This window comes from Prunus avium, chromosome 7 (genome assembly GCF_965620075.1).
Source record: "Prunus avium chromosome 7, drPruAviu1.hap1.1, whole genome shotgun sequence".
Lineage (NCBI taxonomy): Eukaryota > Viridiplantae > Streptophyta > Magnoliopsida > Rosales > Rosaceae > Prunus > Prunus avium.
Window position 1 is genome coordinate 31,179,389 of NC_142290.1, and position 19,868 is coordinate 31,199,256.

Here is a 19,868-nt window from a genome sequence, read left to right on the forward strand (position 1 = left end):
ATTTGAGAATAACGAGACTCACAACTCATAGATTATATTGTGAATTCAACATTTAATTAGAAAATGACTCATTGTGACCATAACTCAGGAAATGTATTGTGATTTGACTTTTGTTGTAGGATAAGAAGAAATATAATATTTCCTAAAGAATTTTATAAAAGTCAAAAAGATGTTCTCTATTATTATTACAACTACGAAAACTTTTAAGAAATTGTAATTTTTTTTCTTTCTAAATTATAACAAAAACAAAGTGATATTATTTGACATCTATTTTTGGTCTACTTTATGAGATGACCCACTATCACCTATGTATAAACTATGCCTAATGGTTTATGGATCATATAGATCCAATTACAAATGGAAGCTTTTTATTTATATTTTGTTTAACTTTTGTTCTTGTCTAGTGAACATTCATAATTAATCAAGAGTGATGCTAAATGAACTCTAAAATTAACTAAGTACATCTTATTATTAAATTATTAATTTACACTAATATAAAATGACTAAAAAGGATATATTGAATTGAGAAACAAATATAATTTTAATAAATACACTATACTCACCATATTCAATCCTAATCAAACATAGAGAAGTTTTCGTATTGCTTAGTGTCCACAAACAACGCAACAAGCATTGACGGAAGCACAAGAAGTTGTTGTTGAATATTCGAAAGTCCTGTGTTCTTGCGTTGAATGTTCTATTGGGAGGGTATACCTATGGGAAAAATGCCTATTTATGGTCAATGAGTGGTATGTAGGCCTTGTGCCATTGTAAGTAGTTTCAACTAATTAAATGGTTAGCTATATGGTTTTCTTTCTTAATTCTTTTGCTATATGTTTCCTTCTTTCTTTATTTTTCTTTTTTCAAGTAAAGTTAGTGATGGTGGAGTTCTGATCATTATTTGTCCTTTGATTAAGACTTTTGACTACCAAGTATCGTTCGAATGGAGTTTATAAGGATGCTCGAAGTGTTGTTGTAATTCATGACCTTGCACATCAGGTGGATGTTTTTTATTTCTTTTCATGATACCAATCTTCAATCATATGTCCCATCCAATAGAAGAACGTAGTTATTTTTAAAGGAATTTTACTCATAAATAAGAAAAGAAACTCATAAGATAATAGAACATATTTGGAGGCAACAAGTTCAATAAATAAATAAATAAATAAAATCACAATGATTTATAAGAATCAAGCTTTGAATTGAAGGAGGTAGCAAATCTACTCCCACAACAGCTTACGAAATTAAAGATTTTGATGCAAACCCAAAATCTGAAAAAAGGGCACAAATTCATGTAAAAAGAGAAACCTGGTTTAGAATTGGTATTAGGGTATTGCGTGATAGAGTGTATTATGGTGTACTATGGGTATTTTTAATAGTTAAATAGGGTGTTGCTTAGTTAAATTGTACATTTTGACTAAAATATTAAAGTGTACTTAGATCATAGGGTGTACTCAATTAATTTTAGGGTTCGTTTAGTAGCACTACAAAAAAAAAAAAATCAATGGCGGATTCATAAATTTTTATGGCGATAGACTCAACGGTCATCATTTATTTATTCTTTAAAAAAAAAAACTAAAAATAAGAAGCTTCGAAACAATGAAAGGGCAAAGTGAAGGAAGGACAAAGAGAAATTTCTAGGCGTGCCGGACCTGAAGGGAAAAGAAAGAAACACGTTTGGGTTCTAGAAAGATTTTAATTTTCAGCCCTCTCTCTCAATGGTCTGGACCAAATTTGCTTGAATAAATAAATAAGTTCATCTATTTTAACCTTGTATTTGCAGTCATGTATGACTGAATTAGTAAAGCCGTCCCAGTATGATTTTGCTTCATTGTACATATCAGTTGATCCGTTCTGTTAATTTGCTTCTAGACTTCTAGACTTTTTAGTGCAGATAATTTAGAAAAAAACACACACATACAACAAACCAAATCATGGATTTAGCGTCCAAGACCAGTATAAGGAATTCATGGCTCACCTTGGTTTGATGTAAACTTCGATTAAATGGGGAAGTTGGACCCTGTCATCTGCATACAAGTATGCTTGCATGTGATATGAATATGATAATAAAACGTGTGTCACGCTTCACTTGAATCTTCCTTGGTTTAAGGTCAAAATTAACTTGGTATTTTACTTTCATCTTCCAACTCCTTATGAACCTTTCAAAGGTTCTTTGGCCCATTTTTCAGGTCTTTATACTTGAGTATGAGTGTAAACGTACGTATTATAATATGAGTAGATAATGAGTTTATGTTTTAGAAAATAATATTAAGAAATAAAATACGTCTTATATTATAGGTGAATTATAATATCACGTGATGATCTGATGAATTTCTCGGTTCTTTTGTCAAATTGAGCAGTACCTTCATTAATATTGTTTGTAATTTTATGGTGGTACAAAAAGAAGACAGAAATCACGGGTGGACTATCATGTTACAGAGAAAAGAGGTACACCAGGTGGTGTCCCACTTTTATCCAAGCCATTGACAAAGATAAGATGGATGTGAAAAACTTTCTGGCAAACACTCATTTTGGTCACTATATGCTTAAGTGGTCCATATCTTATTGCTTAGCACGATGGAATTGAGCCATGGATTATGGATATTTATAGCCAAGAATATTGTATCACACAAATGCCATTGCATTGCTCATCAATGGCTGCCCTAGCCCTGCAAATTTTATGTACAGTTTTATCTGCAATCACTCACTTCATCAGTTCAGTTTCTGCACAATCCAATGCTTATATCATCCACATGGACTCAAAAGCCATGCCAAAAGCCTTCTCTGGCCAACAGAGTTGGTATTTGGCAACCCTTTTATCTATCTCAGACAGTCCTAAAGCATATACTTTCAGTACCACAAAGCTCATCCATACATATACTGATTCTATCCAAGGTTTTAGTGCAATTCTCACTCTCTCTGAGCTTGAAGCTCTCAAAAACTCCCCTGGCTTCATTTCTGTCACTCCTGATGGCCCCCTCAAACTCCACACCACCCATACTTCTCAATTCCTTGGCCTAACTTCCTCTTCTGGTGCCTGGCCTGCTTCGAATTACGGCGAAGGTGTCATAATTGGTGTACTTGACACTGGAGTTTGGCCTGAGAGTGAGAGCTTCAAAGAGTATGAAGGAATCACTGATGTCCCTTCTAGATGGAAAGGGAAGTGTGTATCTGGCACCCAATTCAATTCTTCCTTGTGCAACAAGAAACTTATTGGGGCTCAGTTTTTCAACAAAGGATTCATCGCCAACAATCCTGACTTAGAGATTAGGATGAATTCACCCCGCGATACGAATGGACATGGAACTCATACTTCCTCCACTGCTGCTGGTCGTGATGTGAATGGTGCATCCTATTTTGGTTATGCTACCGGCACAGCAAGAGGAGCGGCGCCAAGAGCTCGAATAGCTATATACAAAGTGGTTTGGTTTAATGGTGCATACAAATCTGATCTTTTTGCGGCAGTAGACCAGGCAATTCAAGATGGGGTGGATATATTGTCAATCTCCTTGGGTTATACCTTGGATGACCGCTTTTTGGATGATGACACAATTGCAATAGCCACTTTTGCAGCCATGACAAAGGGAATTTTTGTTGCAGCTTCAGCAGGAAATGAAGGCTCTGGCTGGGGGACCTTACTCAATGGAGCACCATGGGCTGTGATTGTTGGTGCAGGAACTATAGATCGTGAATTTAAGGGAATTTTAACCCTCGGAAATGGTATGCAAATCACCTTTACAACCTTGTATCCGGGGAACTCCTCTAGAAGCCAATTGCCACTAGTTTTTATGGATGGCTGTGGAAGTGTGAAGGAATTGAAAAAACTCAAAAACAAGATTGTTGTGTGCAAGGACAATTTGAGTATAAGCGATCAAGTTGAGAATGCAAAGTCTGCAACAGTTTCAGGAGCTGTCTTCATCACCAATATTTCCCTCTCAGATTTCTACACTAAAAGCTCATTTCCAGCAGCATTTATTGGTCTGCAAGATGGCCAAAATGTCCTAAAATATATCAAGAAGAGCAGCAAGCCCACAGCAATTTTGGAATTTAAAAAGACAGTCCTTGGAACAAAGCCAGCACCAAAGGTTGATGATTATAGCTCTAGAGGGCCGTCTCCAAGCTGCCCAAGTGTCTTGAAACCGGACATTCTAGCCCCCGGTTCATTTGTCCTGGCATCATGGTCTCCAAATAGTTCAGTATTTGAAGTTCAGTCAGGCTCTTTGTTCAGTAAATTTAACATTGAGTCAGGCACTTCAATGGCAGCTCCTCATGTGGCAGGTGTGGCTGCTCTCATCAAAGAAGTACACCGTGATTGGAGCCCTGCCGCGATTAGATCAGCCCTTATGACTACAGCTAATCCATTAGACAATACACAGAAACCCATCATAGATGTTAGTACTAACCTCCCAGCAACCCCCCTGGACATTGGAGCAGGCCACATTAATCCCAACAAAGCACTCGAACCGGGACTAGTCTACGACACAACAGCAGAGGACTACATAAAGCTTCTCTGTGCAATGAATTACACAGCAAAACAGATACAAGTTATCACAGGATCCACTCACAGCTGTGTCAATCGGTCTATCGATCTGAATTATCCATCTTTCATTGCTTACTTTAACAGAAAGGGCTCAAATTCTAGTGCAAAAGTTGTACAAGAATTTAAGAGGACAGTAACAAATGTGGGAGAGCAAAGGTCTGTCTATACTGCAAAGTTGACAGCAATGGCGGGTTTGAAGGTGAAGGTGGAGCCAGAGAGGTTGGTGTTCAAGAACAAGTATGAAAAGCTAAGTTACAAGCTCACTTTGGAAGGTCCAAAATTGCTGAAAGAAGATGTGGTCCAAGGCTCCCTTAGTTGGGTTGATGATGGTGGAAAATATGTAGTGAGGAGTCCCATAGTGGCCACTAACCTCGTGCCAGATTCTTTATTATAAAGACCTCATTGTATATGCCTCCATTCCACAGAAACTCACCTGCAATCTATTATTAAATGTGTGGTTAGTCTTGTAGAAGTGCTGTGAGAAGAAGGGACATAAAATAATATGATCAAAATAAAAATAAAAAAATCAGCAAACGCAACATTTTTCAACTCTCTTTTCAATTTAGGCATTTTATTCTTCTCTTTTCGGTGGCTCTGTTATCTTTACCATTTACATTGAGAAAATGTAGCCAACGACACAAACATTGTCATCGCGATTGTGCAACTACTCGGTGTGAGAGATGGCTTTGAGTAGAAAGTGTAAAACGAAATATGAGTAAATTAAATGAAATCCATGTCCTGTGGATTCATTAAAGGCTTTTTATCACAAATAGTCCTTCAGGTTTACAAAATTATCACAAATTGTTCTTCAGATTTTTTTGTGACACTAAGGCCATCTCCAGCCATGGGCTATATCCCAAATATAGCCCTAAAATAATGCAAAACCCATCTCCAGCCATGGGCTAAATAAAATTTTGGCCAAATTTGGCCATTTAGCCCTCCAATCAGGCCACATATAGCCCACCTTTAGTCTAGGCCAAATTTTTGTGGGCCCATGCATTTGCTTTTTAAAAGCCAACAATAAAGTAAGATGATGTCATAGTTGGATATATATAATAAAATATGAAGGATCCTAAAATATAGCCTTGTATGGCTGGAGATTGAAAAATTTAGCCATGCACTATTCTTTAAAAAATTAATATTTTGGAGGGCTAAATTTTTAGCCCTGAACTACATTTAGCCCTATGACTAGAGATGGCCTAATAGTCCTTCAGGTTATCATCTACCCATCAAAATAGTCCTTCTAGTTAATTTCCGTCAAAACAAACTTTAAAAAATCACTGCCCATTCGACCAAACCCAACCCTCAAAACTGTGTCCCTCCATTTCCTCCTGGGTCCTTCCATTTTGGCGCCCCAGTGTATAACCAATCTTGAAAAGTAAATTCTAAAGAAATTGAAACAATCCAACCTCAAGAGAAAGACCAACAATGGAGAGAACTCCAGAGAAAGACTAAATTCATGCTCGTGGATCAATATGAAATATAGAAGAAGTCCTTCAAATTCATTATCAATGGCACATCAAATACAGATTCCTCAATAGTTTTTTGAGTACTGATGTGATTCAATAGTTTTTCAACATCCAGTACGGAACAGAGGATTGCTTGTAGTTGTCCTCATTCATTATGATTACCTAGGGGAAGAAAAACATGTGTAAAAAGAAGAAGACACACTAGAGTAAGCTTAAGACATCAAATATACAGTTTGTTCATGGCTAGGCTAGCTCAACTTTTTTTTTTTTTTTTTTCTTTTTCTTTGGTCTTCTTTTCCCCTTCTGCTCTCCTATATAAAGGCACACAATGCAACAATTAGAGGAAGCTCTTTGACTCTTTGGAGTGCCCTCAAATCCTCACACACTCCTTAGTTAAAAGAGCTTCACCCCCAGAATGGCAGCCCCTGATGCTTTCCTCTTGGCCTCTGTTTTTGGCGTTCTAGGTACCCTAGCTACTTAGTTCTTCTACCTCCTCTAACCAACCCCCCCTGTATTAATAATTGGGTTCCTTTTTCTTTCCAATTTTCATTTGGTTTTCAATTCTAAATTCTCTCTCTCTCTCTCTCTCTCTCTCTCTCTCTGTTTTTCATTTTCACAGGTAACATCGTGGCCTTCATGGTGTACCTAGCGCCACTGTAATCTCCCTCTCTGTCTCGTTCAAGCACATATGGTAATTGTTGTCTAACTTTTTGCTTGAGCTTGGATTGTTTCAATTTCTTTAGAATTTTACTTTTCAAGATTAGTTATATACTATAGAGGCGCCAAAATGAAAGGACCTAGGAAGAAATGGAGGGAAGGAGTTTTGAGGGTTGGGTTTGGTTGAATGGGTAGTGATTTTTTTAATGTCAGTTTTGACGGAAATTAACTTGAAGGACCATTTTGATGAGTAGATGATAACCTGAAGGACTATTAGTGTCACAAAAAAACTAGAAGGATGATTCGTGATAATTTTGTAAACCTGAAGGACCATTTGTGATAAAAAGCCTTCATTAAAATGATCATGTGACCAACAAAGAACAATTCACGTGGGAAAGAACTTTAAATCAACAAAATTAAATATAACTAAGAAAATCTCCAATTGATATATCAAATTGTTATGTGGACATAAAATGATATGAGATCTCTAGCAATGGCCACGTATTAGTGTGTTACTTTATTTTGGGTCTTGCAGAACCCGTAACTGAAACCGCATTGTTTTGACATGTTTGTGACTTTTTTCCCACTATTTTGGCCCATATTTAGGAAGTATATAGATGCTTCAAGGCTCATAAAGAGTACTCTTGAAGCCTTTAAGCCCCCATAAAAGGAGTGTCTTGAAGCACTCATGTTTCAGATTTTCAGGCCCAAGCAATTAACACAATTTACACAGAGTTTGCTTAAGCAAATAGCCTGCACCGACATTCCTAATTTTCTAGGCACTCCCTATTAAAACACTTCAATTTAGTCTTGTGTCATTGCTAAGCAAAAGCCCAAAAACTACACAAAGCAAAAAGAAAAGAAAAGAAAAGAAAAGGTGCACTTGCAGATCTGATATTCCGTAATGAAGAGCAGCATATATATATATATATATATGAACTTTGCATCCCCATCAAACAAATAAATAAATCTCTGCATGCTCTATCAATTTCAATATATAAACCTATGGATTTTAAGCAAGTCAATCCTTTAAATTAAAAATAAAAAAACTTCACAAAATTCTGTAAACCCTATATCTTTCATTTGGATCCATAACAAGTTGATCCAGTTAATTTTGTGCAACGAAGACGTAGGTAAAGGCTTAAATCAAACCCCAATTACAATATAAACCAATGGATTCTAACAAAGCAAGTCAATCTTTTTTTCTTAAATACGAGAGATATTAAAGAAGGGGAAAAAATCGAATCTAAATAAATTTGTATAAAACCTCCTTTAGTTAAACCTATCTTTGATATTTGGATCCATAAACAAGCCGATCGATGCAATTAATTGTGCAACAAAGAGGTAGGTAAAGGCTTAAAATAAACCCCATAATATTCATACTTTAATGCTCGAAAAATTATCAAGTGTCAGTGCACACTGTCAACTCCTCTTCCCCATATTAATTACCATCACTTTGAAAACAATAAACAAAACACAACACAACGTGCAGCACCTTACAACGTACGTTCCAGAGATTCTAACAGCAGAAGCAGCAGATTTATATATAATATCAAAACATACTCTTCCTCTTCACTCATACTAAACGCCTCTTTCTTTTTTTCTCTGCAAACAAACAAACAAGAAGAAGAAAAAAAGCTTTGAGTTGGCTTGAGCCTTGAGAAAAGAACTTAAACTAGAACAATGTCAGTGCTGGCCAAGACTGACTCCGAGGTGAGCAGCCTCAGCCAGTCCTCACCGGCGCGCTCGCCCCGCCGGGCGGCCTACTATGTCCAGAGCCCATCTCGCGACTCGCACGATGGCGAAAAGACCACCAACTCCTTCAACTCCAGCCCAGTCCTCAGCCCTATGGGCTCCCCTCCTCACTCTCACTCCAACTCTTCTCTTGGGCCTCACTCTCGCGAGTCCGCCTCCACCCGCTTCTCGGGATCCCGCAGTAAGAACCACCACGGCGGTGGGTCCCACCGCAAGGGGTGGAGACCGTGGAAGGATCAGTTTGGTTCCATTGAAGAAGAAGGCCTTCTTGATGATGATGGCACCAAGCATGGTCTCACTCGTAGGTGTTACTTCTTTGCTTTTATTGTGGGCTTCCTTGGGCTTTTCTCTCTGTTTTCTTTGATTCTATGGGGTGCTAGTAGGCCCCAAAAGCCCATTATCACTATGAAGGTAATTTTATTTTCTTCATAAATAATGTTCGATTCTGATATCAATTTACAATACTTGATACTTAGTCGATAACAATACTAGATATTGTAGATTGGTATGCTCGATACGAGCCAAATCACCTTCCTTTTACCAGTCGATTGCATTTTTTTTCGCATACCATTATTTCTTTTACGAAAATTGGATTGAGATGGAAATTTTGTGAGGTGGGTGTTTCTTGAATTTTGGTTGTATTTATATAAAACGTGTTACATGCAGAGCATTGCATTTGATCAATTTGTGGTTCAAGCGGGAGAGGATTTCTCAGGAGTGGCCACCAACATGTTGTCCATGAATTCCACACTGAAGTTCACCTTTCGTAACACTGCCACATTCTTTGGTGTCCATGTGAAACCAACACCTCTAGATCTCTCATATTCTCAGCTCACTGTAGCCACTGGAACTGTATGAAATCCTAACCATTTTCCCATTAATTATATATATAATTATTTTTTTTTCTTTTCTGGTAATTGGGTTTATTTGGGTTTTGCAGATAAAGGGATTTTATCAATCGAGAAAGAGCCAGAGATCCATTACAATAACGTTGATAGGAAACAGAATTCCAGTCTATGGTGGAGGAGCAAACTTGGGAAGCTCAAATGGTGCACCCACTCAGGCAGTGCCATTGACACTCAGGTTCCTGGTTAGGTCAAAAGCTTATGTTTTGGGCAAGCTGGTCAAGCCCAAGTTCCACAGAAGGGTGGATTGCTCAGTGGTTATGGATCCTAAAAAGATGAATGTGGCCATTGCCTTGAAGAACAAATGCAGTTACCAGTGAATTATTTATTAATTGCCTTCTTTCTTGATCATAAATATGAAGTTGTACACTGTCTTTTCTTAATTAATTAAATTTTGTTTTGGTGTTCGGATTTTTGTAATGGTAGAAAAAATGTGTGCATACAGAAAGTGAAAGTAGGGCTCAGGATTTAGCTGCGGAGATGTAGGTGGCTTGATTCGTTTTTTTTTTTTTCTCTTTATTTTTCTTTGGTTTCATCCGAATTGGCTTGAACCGGTTCGGTTCCAGTTTCAATTCTCCAAGGACAGGGAAAATCCTAATCAGTTGAGTTATGATTGCCCACCTTTTAAACTCAAGTGTGCAGTAGTGTATAAATTAACAAGAAAAGAAAATTTAAAAAAAAAACCAAGATAGGTGGGATAACTTTGAACTGTTGCATTACCCCAAGTTGTAGTGAAGAACGATTTCCATATAACTTTTGGATGTAACAATTCAAATGGTTATTCTCAGTAATCAAAAGCTAGAGTGAAAAATAGCCTTACCAAATAAGGGTTTTTAGGTTTAATGGTTTCTGAATTTTGACCTGATTCGCATTTTGGTCTCTTAATTTCCAAAATCGTTCCTAATGGTGTTTCAACTTTAGTTTTGTTAGGATAAATGATTATGCCGTCAATTTTGTTAACTTTTTTTTTATTAAATGCAAGGGCATGATTTAGAGACCATTAGACCTAAAATCCTTTTCCTTTTTTAATAGGGTAATGATTTCCCCATTCCAATTTTATCCACTTACACTCATTTTTTAATTATAAAATGGAGTGTAAGTGGATAAAATTGGAGTGGGAAAATCATCACTCTTTTAATATTAGAAGAGTGGCAAATTTGATGATGTCCTGAAAATCTTTTGCCCCTAACCATTGCCTAGATAAGGTAAGGCCCAATTTTATCCCAAAAGGCAAAGGAAACTCATTTTCTATTGTTAATCTAAAGCCTAGACAACCAATGGGAATTCAAGTTTATTATTGTTTTAAGAAAAAGACAAAATAATGATTCTGAAGAGTCAAAATTGTTCCAACTTATTTAATAATAATAAATTTATAAATACAATAATAAAAAGTCTAGTAAAATTAAGGATAAGGTTCACATATCTAACACATGTTTATGTATTAAAAAAAAGATTATTGACACAAGCATGAACCTTTTTCATCCAACAAACTTTTATTTCCCTTTTTATTCTCTCGAGTTACAACCTACTTTGGTGATCATTTGAAACATTCATTATCCACAACAACTTCTTGTAAAATGGACATTATTATATTACCACACAATAATCGCGTTTAAAACAGTTTTGTATGAACAACCAATCATGTGTATAATTCCATAAAGAAGAATCATGTGTTGCTTGTGGTTCATAAATTATTAATTTAATATGTATCTAATACTAATTATCAAGATTTACTTTATCATGCAACTAATCAATTTGTCGGCATACATCAAACAATTTGTTACTTGTACAACAAAAATACAGCATGGATAATCTTCAATTTATATTTGTTTATATTCAAGTCGTGTGAATCATTGTGGTTGAAGTTCGGACGCCAGACTATTAGTCTTAATTTAACTTTAAAAACCCAACAACCCAAAAATATGCTCGTAAATATTCGGATCAAACTAGCCGTGCAAGGGAGGAGAGGAGGAACAAAGTCCACGTATCATGTGAATTTGCAAAGATAAAAGATGGGTTTTGAGTTTTCTACAAGTTGCCTCTTGACCCAATTTAGGTCAATTCAAGTGTGTGTTAGCAGAATTAGCATTAGCACACGATGTCAATGTGGTTAATAGAAAAATAAGTTGAACTCCATCCTTGAATTTTCAAAGTCAAGAAGAAAGAGCCCAAAGCCTCACAACACTTTCATGGAAATCTGCAAATTTTCTCGGAAAATAATCTCAACTATTATATTTCTCAAGTCAATCAAAAATTTTCTTTACACTTGGTCACCCATTCGTGGCACCAATGAGGACCATTTCATCTACCAAAGTAAGACCAGACTGTTAAAATCATCTGTTACTGTCCTACTCCATATTTACCGTCACCAAAAATAATCAACAAATAATTGAATCTTAGAACCTTCGACTCTTTCCTTTCCTACTCTGTCCCAGAAAACTACCCAAAATTATTGAATCACAGAACTGTGACCCAATCTCCAGAGAAAGACCAATTGGGTGTCTCCTCCGTGACTAGCTGCAGCAACCGATCCTCCGCCGGAATAGAACTCTGTCTCGACGACCAATCAGACCCGGAATTCAAATCATTCTTTCGAAAAGAATCCCCAAAGTCTGATGAAATTTCTGAACTTGCCATCGAAACCCATTCTGGGAAATCGAAAGGGCCTCTCGGAGATGGTGACAGCTTGGTGTCTTCCAACAAAACGGCGTCGTGATCAGAAACAAAAGGATGGCTCAGAAGCATCTCAGCCGTCCAGCGCTTTTTCGGGTCCTTGACAAAACACTTTCCCAGAAAATCTTTTCCTTCTTCGCACAAGTCCTCTGGAATTTGCGGCAACTCATCTCCTCCGATTCTGATCAAGAGTTTGAAAATATTCGCTCCGGGGCTGTGATCCCAGACCGGTTTTCCACTCGCCATCTCCGCAACCAAACACCCAAGAGCCCAAACGTCAGCAGACGACTCGTACTCGTTGTCGTTAACAGATTCAGGCGCCATATACAGAGGAGTTCCTCTGACTTCGGCTTTCTGCTCTGTTTCCCCTGCTTTCTTCGCGAGCCCAAAGTCGGCGATCTTGGCCACTCCATTGTCGAAAACAAGAACGTTCTGAAGCTTCACGTCGCAGTGAACAAACCCTTTTGCGTGGACGAAGCCGAGTCCTTTAAGCACCGAATTTGTGTGTCGTCGGACATCGGCTTCCGCCAAACGACCGCCGTTTCTCTTGAGCTCGTCGGCCAAAGTACCTCCGGTCGCATACTCCAGCATCAAATTGTAAAACTTCTCGCCGTCCTCGACGGTCCGATCGTCTCCGAAGCAGCGGATGATTTGTGGGCAAGACCCAATTTGGTCCAGGATTCGCTTCTCGGTCTCGACCGAAGCACAGCAGTAGGTTTCAGCAGACTTGACGGCCATCAATGGCGGAAGTTGAGAAGATGGGTTTTTGGGCTTTGCGGTGTAGATGGTGGCAAAGCTTCCCCGACCGATTTCCTTTCCCCGAACCCACTCCATGGTTTGAAACTTGAAACCTTGGGTAGAATCAAAGAAGGGATTTTTCCGTGTGTGGGTTTTGAGAGCGATTTTCAGGCAGTGAATTGTGAGGGTTTTTGGTTTGCTTTGGGAGGAAGAAAGAAGAGAGAGAGCATGAAAAAGTTTAGCAACTCTGAAGCAGCAGCCTCTGTATATATAGCCTCTCTCAATCTGAATGAGTTAGGAAACTTTAGGTTTTTAATATTTTTTTTTATTTTGGTTGAAATATTTGGTGGAGTGGGGGCTAATAAGTTGATTGGTATCTTTAAAGCACGTGATAGGCAAAGGATATTTTTGTGTGCACAAGGACTGGTTTCCTATTCAAACGTGGTTTGATAATGATACGGAAAGATTTTTACTCGTCCCACGCGGCTTGGATGTCATATTTTCTGTGTGTAATGACTTAATTACCACTGTACACAATTTCATTACTTGGGCAGGTAAATTTGATCACATGGGGCAAAATGCAATTACTTGGGCAGCAGCAGCCATTCAGATAGGTTTTGGGGGTAATTGTTAGGGTTCGTTATCCTTTCAATGACGGTGTAATTCTATTTATATTATTGGAAAGTAATGGCATGAAGTAAATGAGGAGAAAAGGGAATGCTACTCTTAATTAATTACATCAAATTAGATTAGGGTGTGTCAGTGATTGATTGGTCTCATTAAACTCGCATCCCCAACAAATTATTACCAAATCAGATTACAATAATTGATTAGTGTTAAAGTACATCATACATGCATAATTAAGCTTTTGTTTTTCCTTTTTTGATAAAAATAATAATATAATATTATTCGTGTGACAAATTTGAATTCGCAGGAATTACAATCCTCATACAGTATATATTGAAAATAAAATCAAGACGTTTCTCATACAGGAAAAGGGAATTCCTTTGTTGTTCTTAAGTACATTCCTGATAAGCTCAAGAACTTATTTTGAAACCCTATCCACTTTGTTAGGGATAAGCATTAGCCTCACAAACCAAGTTCATTAAGAAATATTTTATGAGCGGTTCTATGAGAAAACACAAATAGTTTTCCCATCCCTTTCCCTCTCCCTCTCCCTCTCCTTGTTGAATAAGGTAGGGGCATCTTGTTGTTACTTCAAGAAAAAGAAATGCATTTAACTAATTTATAACCTGTTTTATTTGATTCACTTTCATTCGGATGTGGAAAAAGTACAATGTAACTTTCCATCCCTTTCCCTCAAGAACACACACACACACAACCAAAAAAAAAAAAAAAAAAAAAAAAAAAAAAAAAAAGAAAAAAGAACAAGAAGGAAAGCAACATTGAAGGCATGTCTCATGTGCATTTAGCAACGACCCAAAAATTTGAAGGCCCTGCCTCATTTTATTCACTACAAAATAAACAAGGAACACACTTTTAATAAAAATAATAATTAATAAGCAAAGACATGTGTGACCATCTCACGTAATATGGGCCTATATTATTAATATTATTTATTCTGAAACAAAATTGCTCTATCTATTTCTATTGGGTGTAAAAAAAAATAAGAACCGACAGAATTTGTTTGCATCTATCTGTCTCGCCATCGCCATTGTGGGATCAACCCTTCTCCACATTTTTGGTTCAATGGAATGTCATATGTCACGCTTAATTTTAGTAGGTTGATTGAATTGATTGCATTATGAACTAGATTATTAGTTAAAGCCACGTTTTAAATGTGCTTTTCAAAACAATAGCAAAAAGGTGTACTTAAAAGACTAGTTATATCGCACACAAAACATTGCGTAAAAATACTAAATCTAACCACCCCCAGCTATGGCTACCAGCAGAATCTTTACAAACCCTTCACATCATATAGTAATGCGAGGTGATAGCTTCATTTCAACTCTTGTCTTCTAAATTCTTCTTTATTGGCTCCAAGAAAAAGAAAATGCAAATATCACGCTTATAGATCACATTATTGGTTGATCGCATCTCTTAAAAGAAGAGATATTTCTATGATGCCATTTATACTAACTTTAAACAATAGATGACGGCACATCTAAAATTAGAAATATAATTCGAGTTGGATTGGATATACTACGTTAGCATGTCACTTGATTATTTGATACGCTCGATAGCTTTTTCGAATGACCTCATTCTAGATAATAAATAATTTTCTAAGCTCAAACTTCCAAGCCCAAGCAAAAAAAATCAAATGAGATATTTTTGCTTCCCTGAAACAAGGAATAAAAAGAGACGACGCGCTGCATATGGCTAGTTGCAACTTTAATAGATAAGCCATAACTGCTGCAAATGGTGAGCAACAGTTGTATCCAACCAGTGGGCAGGGCAGCCATGGCAGTTTGTATAAGCAAGCATGCTTTGTAACTTCTGTCCACAACAGTTGCTTATACAAACTGCAAGTTGGCACGTTTCTCCTATAAACAATATTATCAGCCTCTTCCTTTCTCTTCTGTCAGGCACTGCACTTTCAGACTTGGAAGTTTGGAACCAACCACATAAACTTGCGAGTTACGATGAATTACTATATAATACAGGAACATCTTTATATATTATATAGTAAATTTGACTCTTCCCCTTCAAATTAATATTTTCTTACCTACAACCCATCATTTTATTTTTCTATAAATAAAACTCAATTTTTATAATAAAAACCCGATGACTAGGATCCAACTCATCAAATTTCATAATCAATCTTAATGTGTTAAATGTTATATTTTTAAAATTCCTATAATACCCTTGATTACATTTTTAACGTAATTTGTTTAGGAAATTAGCCGCAATTCCATGCCTATTAATTGTGTTTCAATTTTGTATAAATTCCAAGGATTTAATGAGTTAGTTTTTTCCTTATTTTTTTAAAAAAAGTAATTAAAGCTTGGTGTAATTACTGCCGTATGGTTTGAATATACTCATTGTTCCTATAAAAAAAAAACAAGAATATACTCATTTAAAACAAAAATTTGATTACTTGATCATTTCGTAATTTAATTTTCAAATTGATAGCTTATTTATTTCCTTTTATTTATACTAATTTCCAAATTTAATAATTGTTATGGTTTGAATTAATTTGTTCAAGGGGAAATAACATGTTGCTCTCTATTTGACCCCTATGTGTTTAGGTACATGAATTTACCTACATTTTTTCTTAGCAACCTATGCCTATAGGTAGGTAAATTAATATACAACAAACTAAAGTGCTACATTTTTCTTAGCTACCTATGCCTCTAGGTAGGTAAATTAATATACAACAAACAAAGGTAAATCCTTAGCCCAAAAATAAAAAATAAAAAAATACTATGGGTAAATAATTTACCTATACGCATTTATAGGTATATTGTAAAATAATTTACCTATGGGTAAATAATGTAAATAATGTACCTATTGGATATGTAATTTACAGAATTTTTTTTTGGGTTGCAATTTTAGGGGGCGATATGTTAGAGGGAATGACAACCAAAAGAAATGGGGTGATTGATATGTTATTAATAAGGAGTATTAATTACAATTATGGCAGTAAATGAAACGTTTGAAATAAATTATAAATAAAGTAAAAACGTAGGAATACTATGACCTTTGATATCCTACTGCTCATTTAAATTTGAAATTGGGTTTTACACATAGATTTATAGAGTGATGGGTATATGTCTAGGAAATAGAAAATGTAGGGACCTATATTGGACAAGCTCTATATTATCATATAATAAATACCTTAGTATATAATTATATGCAATCGTAACAAAGATTTCACTGAAAAATTACTCTTACGTTACAATTTGCGCGACAATAATACGATTTCATCGAAAAATTACTTGTGAATTATAAACTACGTAATCGTGGTACAGCTTCACCGAAATATTACTCGTTAGTTACGAACTACGCGATCGTGATACAATTCTACTGAAAAATGAACCGTTAGAGTAAGTGATGATAAAAGTAGTGTGTTGATTGGTTAAAAAAGCCAAAGCCGACACTGACGTGCTCCTAACAATATGGTTGGAAGTGTGTTCAAGATTGAAGGGCAGGTATGATGTTTGCCCACTTTGGATAGTTGGAGGCGGCTCTGCAACCTTAAGCCTTAATGAGGCTATGCATGAATGCACCAGTTGAATGGAAGTTCGGTTCACTTCATCTGAGCACACAGAATTTGTATGTGTGGGGGCCAGAGGCTAAAAAGGCCAAAGACCTAAAGCCAAAGCTGATACGGAATGTGTAATTGTCAAGTCAAGCAAAATATAAAATGTCATATTGGAAAAATAAAAGGAAAAGAAATTTAAAAAAAAAGAAAGAATATACGGGGGCATAAAAGCTTTTTACCTGAACCTGAAACATGATGCCTGAATCCTGATGCGATTGTTTTTGTCCCATTTCCCCATCAATCAGTTGCCTTGCCTTGTACGTGTAATTTGCAACACAACACTTTTACGAGTCGTCACTGAAATTAAGGCATCCAATCACTTTTCTGTGCTATTCATGCGACATCGTTTTGTAGATCCTAGAAGCCACATGCTATAATTACTACCCATGCCATGTGTGATGTGAAATTGTAACAAGTTTTAGTGAGACTGTGAGAGAGAGAATGAAGCATGCATTTGCGGCAATCACATTCAAATACTGTTATATTATTTGGTTTTCTAATTTCCTTTTTTTATACTTTGTAAAGTTAAGTTCGATATTCGGAATTTCGGAATTCGTAAAGAATCCGACTTGTAATTTTGTTTCTGTTTTGTTTATTCATTATGAAAAACACATACTGAAAATAGACAACTCACATATTGCTCTTTTCTTTTTGTATTTTCATTTAGCTTGGAAGGTGTATTAGTACTTTCTAAATTTATTCATCCTTTTAAGCAGATTAATCAAACGGTGACAGGTCGATATCGCAAAAAAGACATTAAAATATATTCGCACATGCCTAATAATGTTTAGGGTTATCGGTCGAAAACTGAGGAAGGGCAACCACTAGTGTTTAGGGGATTGTTCGTTGTGACAATTGGTAAGCTTCAAAACCCTAGTGTCTAGCTAGCTCCACTTTTTTTTTTTAACGCCATATTAATACGAACAACTTGTGGTGACCATTTAAAGAGGCTAGGATTTAGATTGTCAAGTGGCTAATGATCCTTTAAAGCATAATTTAGGCAGCAGCGAGCGACCTCCAATTTCACGTGCATATGTGATGATTATGGGGCCGGAATGGTAGACATATTGGATGGTACTAGTGGTGGTTGTTGCAAAGTAGGACCAACCTTCACACATGCAAAGAAAATTGGGGGATGAAATATCTTGAATCGCCGTCAAGAAATAAAAACAAAAGTGTCACAATATTTTCCTTAGGGAAATTAACTTATTATAAATTGTGAGATTTGTCGGTTCATGATGATATCACATAGCTAGTAGCCCACGTGAGCCTTTTTTTAGATACTCAGAACCAGCATGCTGATTCTTCTTCATCTTGAAGCCGACGGTGCGACCACGGACCCCTTCAAGGGTCAATTTACCCAAATATGAGCCGTCGGTCCATAATTCATAATATATATATATATAATTTTATAATATTAGCCACCGCACAACAGGAGCACAAGGCAGATGGTGTGCAGTGCACCAAGTGCGGTCAAGGATGGATTGAGAGTCAACGTCCGTGTAAAAGCCAAGTGGGTCCCCCTAGGGGTTTTTCATTGAGCTTTGTTGTGTTCTTATGATATGAGCTTCGAAGGTGGCTGGTAGTGAGTTGCCAGTCGTGTTTGATTTGACCCTGCCTTAATGATTTTGGGGGAGTTTGTTGTTTCATTCTTCTGGTTGCAGCTGGGTTAGATTTAGACTGAAATTTTGTATGGGGCCGAATACGATGAGAAAAGTTGGGCTCACAGTTGGCTTGTCGGTTTTGAATTTGATCAACCAACGATGGTTTATGGGCTTGCTCTTTTCAGATCTTTTGTGTTAAACAAAATTAAAATCAAACGGGTGATCGCAATTTGATCCACTAATGGCAAGGTAGGTATGGATGATGGCGAAATTCTATAGAATGGACCTTCATATTAGCCGCATGATCATTTCATTAAACTTAAGTGAAGTTATTATTCAGATTAATCTCGTGACTAATATGAAGGTCCATATATGACACCCTCACTATAGAACGACTCATGGATGATGACCCTCAACAATGCGACTAAAGAAAGGAAAAGTCTTGTGGCGTAGAAGGAAATTGCACTTGCATGGAAGTTGATTTTTTTAGCTCCTTCCCTAAGTCCATGATTTGACTTTCATTTAAGTCAACATCTACGTATCTGAGAAAAGCTTTGTATTCCAAACTCTCTATTTTTGCCTCTATGATTGATTGATTTTTTTGGGGTCTCATACGACAATTCTTATGAAGGGGATGCTCCTTTTTTTTTCTTCTTTCTTTTCTTTCTTTTTCTTCTTCCCAACAGCTATTGTTCTTTTTCCTTTTTATCACACAACGACTATTTGTTCATTAGACTTAAATTAAGAATTCTCTGACAAAGTGAAGACTAATGTCATTAGATCAAATAGTCATTAACGGCGTTCTCATATCTTTAGACTATATATCGCTGTTTTTATTATTATTTATTATTTATATATTTTTTAAATAAAACTCAACATAATGAAATGGAGCAATTAAAAAGTTAGAAATCAAGGCCAGACGGTATCTTTGGTCATCGTTGCAGCCCAAATTGAAACTCCAGGGTGGCCCATACAACACCCCACAAGGTTTCGAAAACTTTTTAGCCACTCTCTGGTTTACAAGCCCAAGATTGATTGCGTATGTGGCTTGTTACCATATTCATCTTCTTTATATATATATATATATATATATTTTTTTAATATATACAAACGTTATAGAGGGAGAAAGGTTTTATCGACACACACATTGTTCTAGATTCTTTAGTATGTTATTTTGGTTAGGAATTTGGTGCTCAAATAGCGTTATTATTATGTACATAGTCCTATTTGAGAAGGATGCTACAATAATAGTCCAATTCGAGACAAGTGCACCAAAAGTGAATCTTGAGCTAGGTCAAACTT

At 36.4% G+C, this 19,868-nt stretch overlaps 3 protein-coding genes across 3 annotated transcripts; 2 read left to right on the plus strand and 1 right to left on the minus strand.

Moving 5' to 3' along the window:
• The first annotated feature begins 2,542 nt into the window (after positions 1–2,542).
• On the plus strand, positions 2,543–4,949 carry LOC110765829 (Subtilisin-like serine endopeptidase family protein). Its single transcript, XM_021969070.2, has one exon. It carries the CDS (start codon positions 2,598–2,600, stop codon positions 4,932–4,934), a length of 2,337 nt encoding a protein of 778 aa, XP_021824762.2. The 5' UTR covers positions 2,543–2,597; the 3' UTR covers positions 4,935–4,949.
• A 3,220-nt stretch (positions 4,950–8,169) lies between these two features.
• LOC110765859 (uncharacterized) lies at positions 8,170–9,721 on the plus strand. The gene is made up of 3 exons (XM_021969104.2): positions 8,170–8,832; positions 9,088–9,273; positions 9,362–9,721. Exons 1-3 carry the CDS (start codon positions 8,350–8,352, stop codon positions 9,644–9,646), a joined length of 954 nt encoding a protein of 317 aa, XP_021824796.1. The 5' UTR covers positions 8,170–8,349; the 3' UTR covers positions 9,647–9,721.
• Positions 9,722–11,530: 1,809 nt separating this feature from the next.
• MAPKKK19 (mitogen-activated protein kinase kinase kinase 19) lies at positions 11,531–12,989 on the minus strand. Its single transcript, XM_021969092.2, has one exon. The coding sequence runs from the start codon at positions 12,831–12,833 to the stop codon at positions 11,784–11,786; it is 1,050 nt and encodes a 349-aa protein (XP_021824784.1). The 5' UTR covers positions 12,834–12,989; the 3' UTR covers positions 11,531–11,783.
• Positions 12,990–19,868: the final 6,879 nt, after the last annotated feature.

What these genes read in the sequence shown, in the direction of transcription:
- MAPKKK19 (XM_021969092.2), bottom strand. Translation starts at nt 12,833, where the DNA reads ATGGAGTGGGTTCGGGGAAAGGAAATCGGTCGGGGAAGCTTTGCCACC.
- LOC110765859 (XM_021969104.2), top strand. Translation starts at nt 8,350, where the DNA reads ATGTCAGTGCTGGCCAAGACTGACTCCGAGGTGAGCAGCCTCAGCCAG. An exon ending in AGCCCATTATCACTATGAAG is followed by an intron (nt 8,833 to 9,087) that starts GTAATTTTATTT and finishes TGTTACATGCAG; the next exon opens with AGCATTGCATTTGATCAATT. An exon ending in TCACTGTAGCCACTGGAACT is followed by an intron (nt 9,274 to 9,361) that starts GTATGAAATCCT and finishes TGGGTTTTGCAG; the next exon opens with ATAAAGGGATTTTATCAATC.
- LOC110765829 (XM_021969070.2), top strand. Translation starts at nt 2,598, where the DNA reads ATGGATATTTATAGCCAAGAATATTGTATCACACAAATGCCATTGCAT.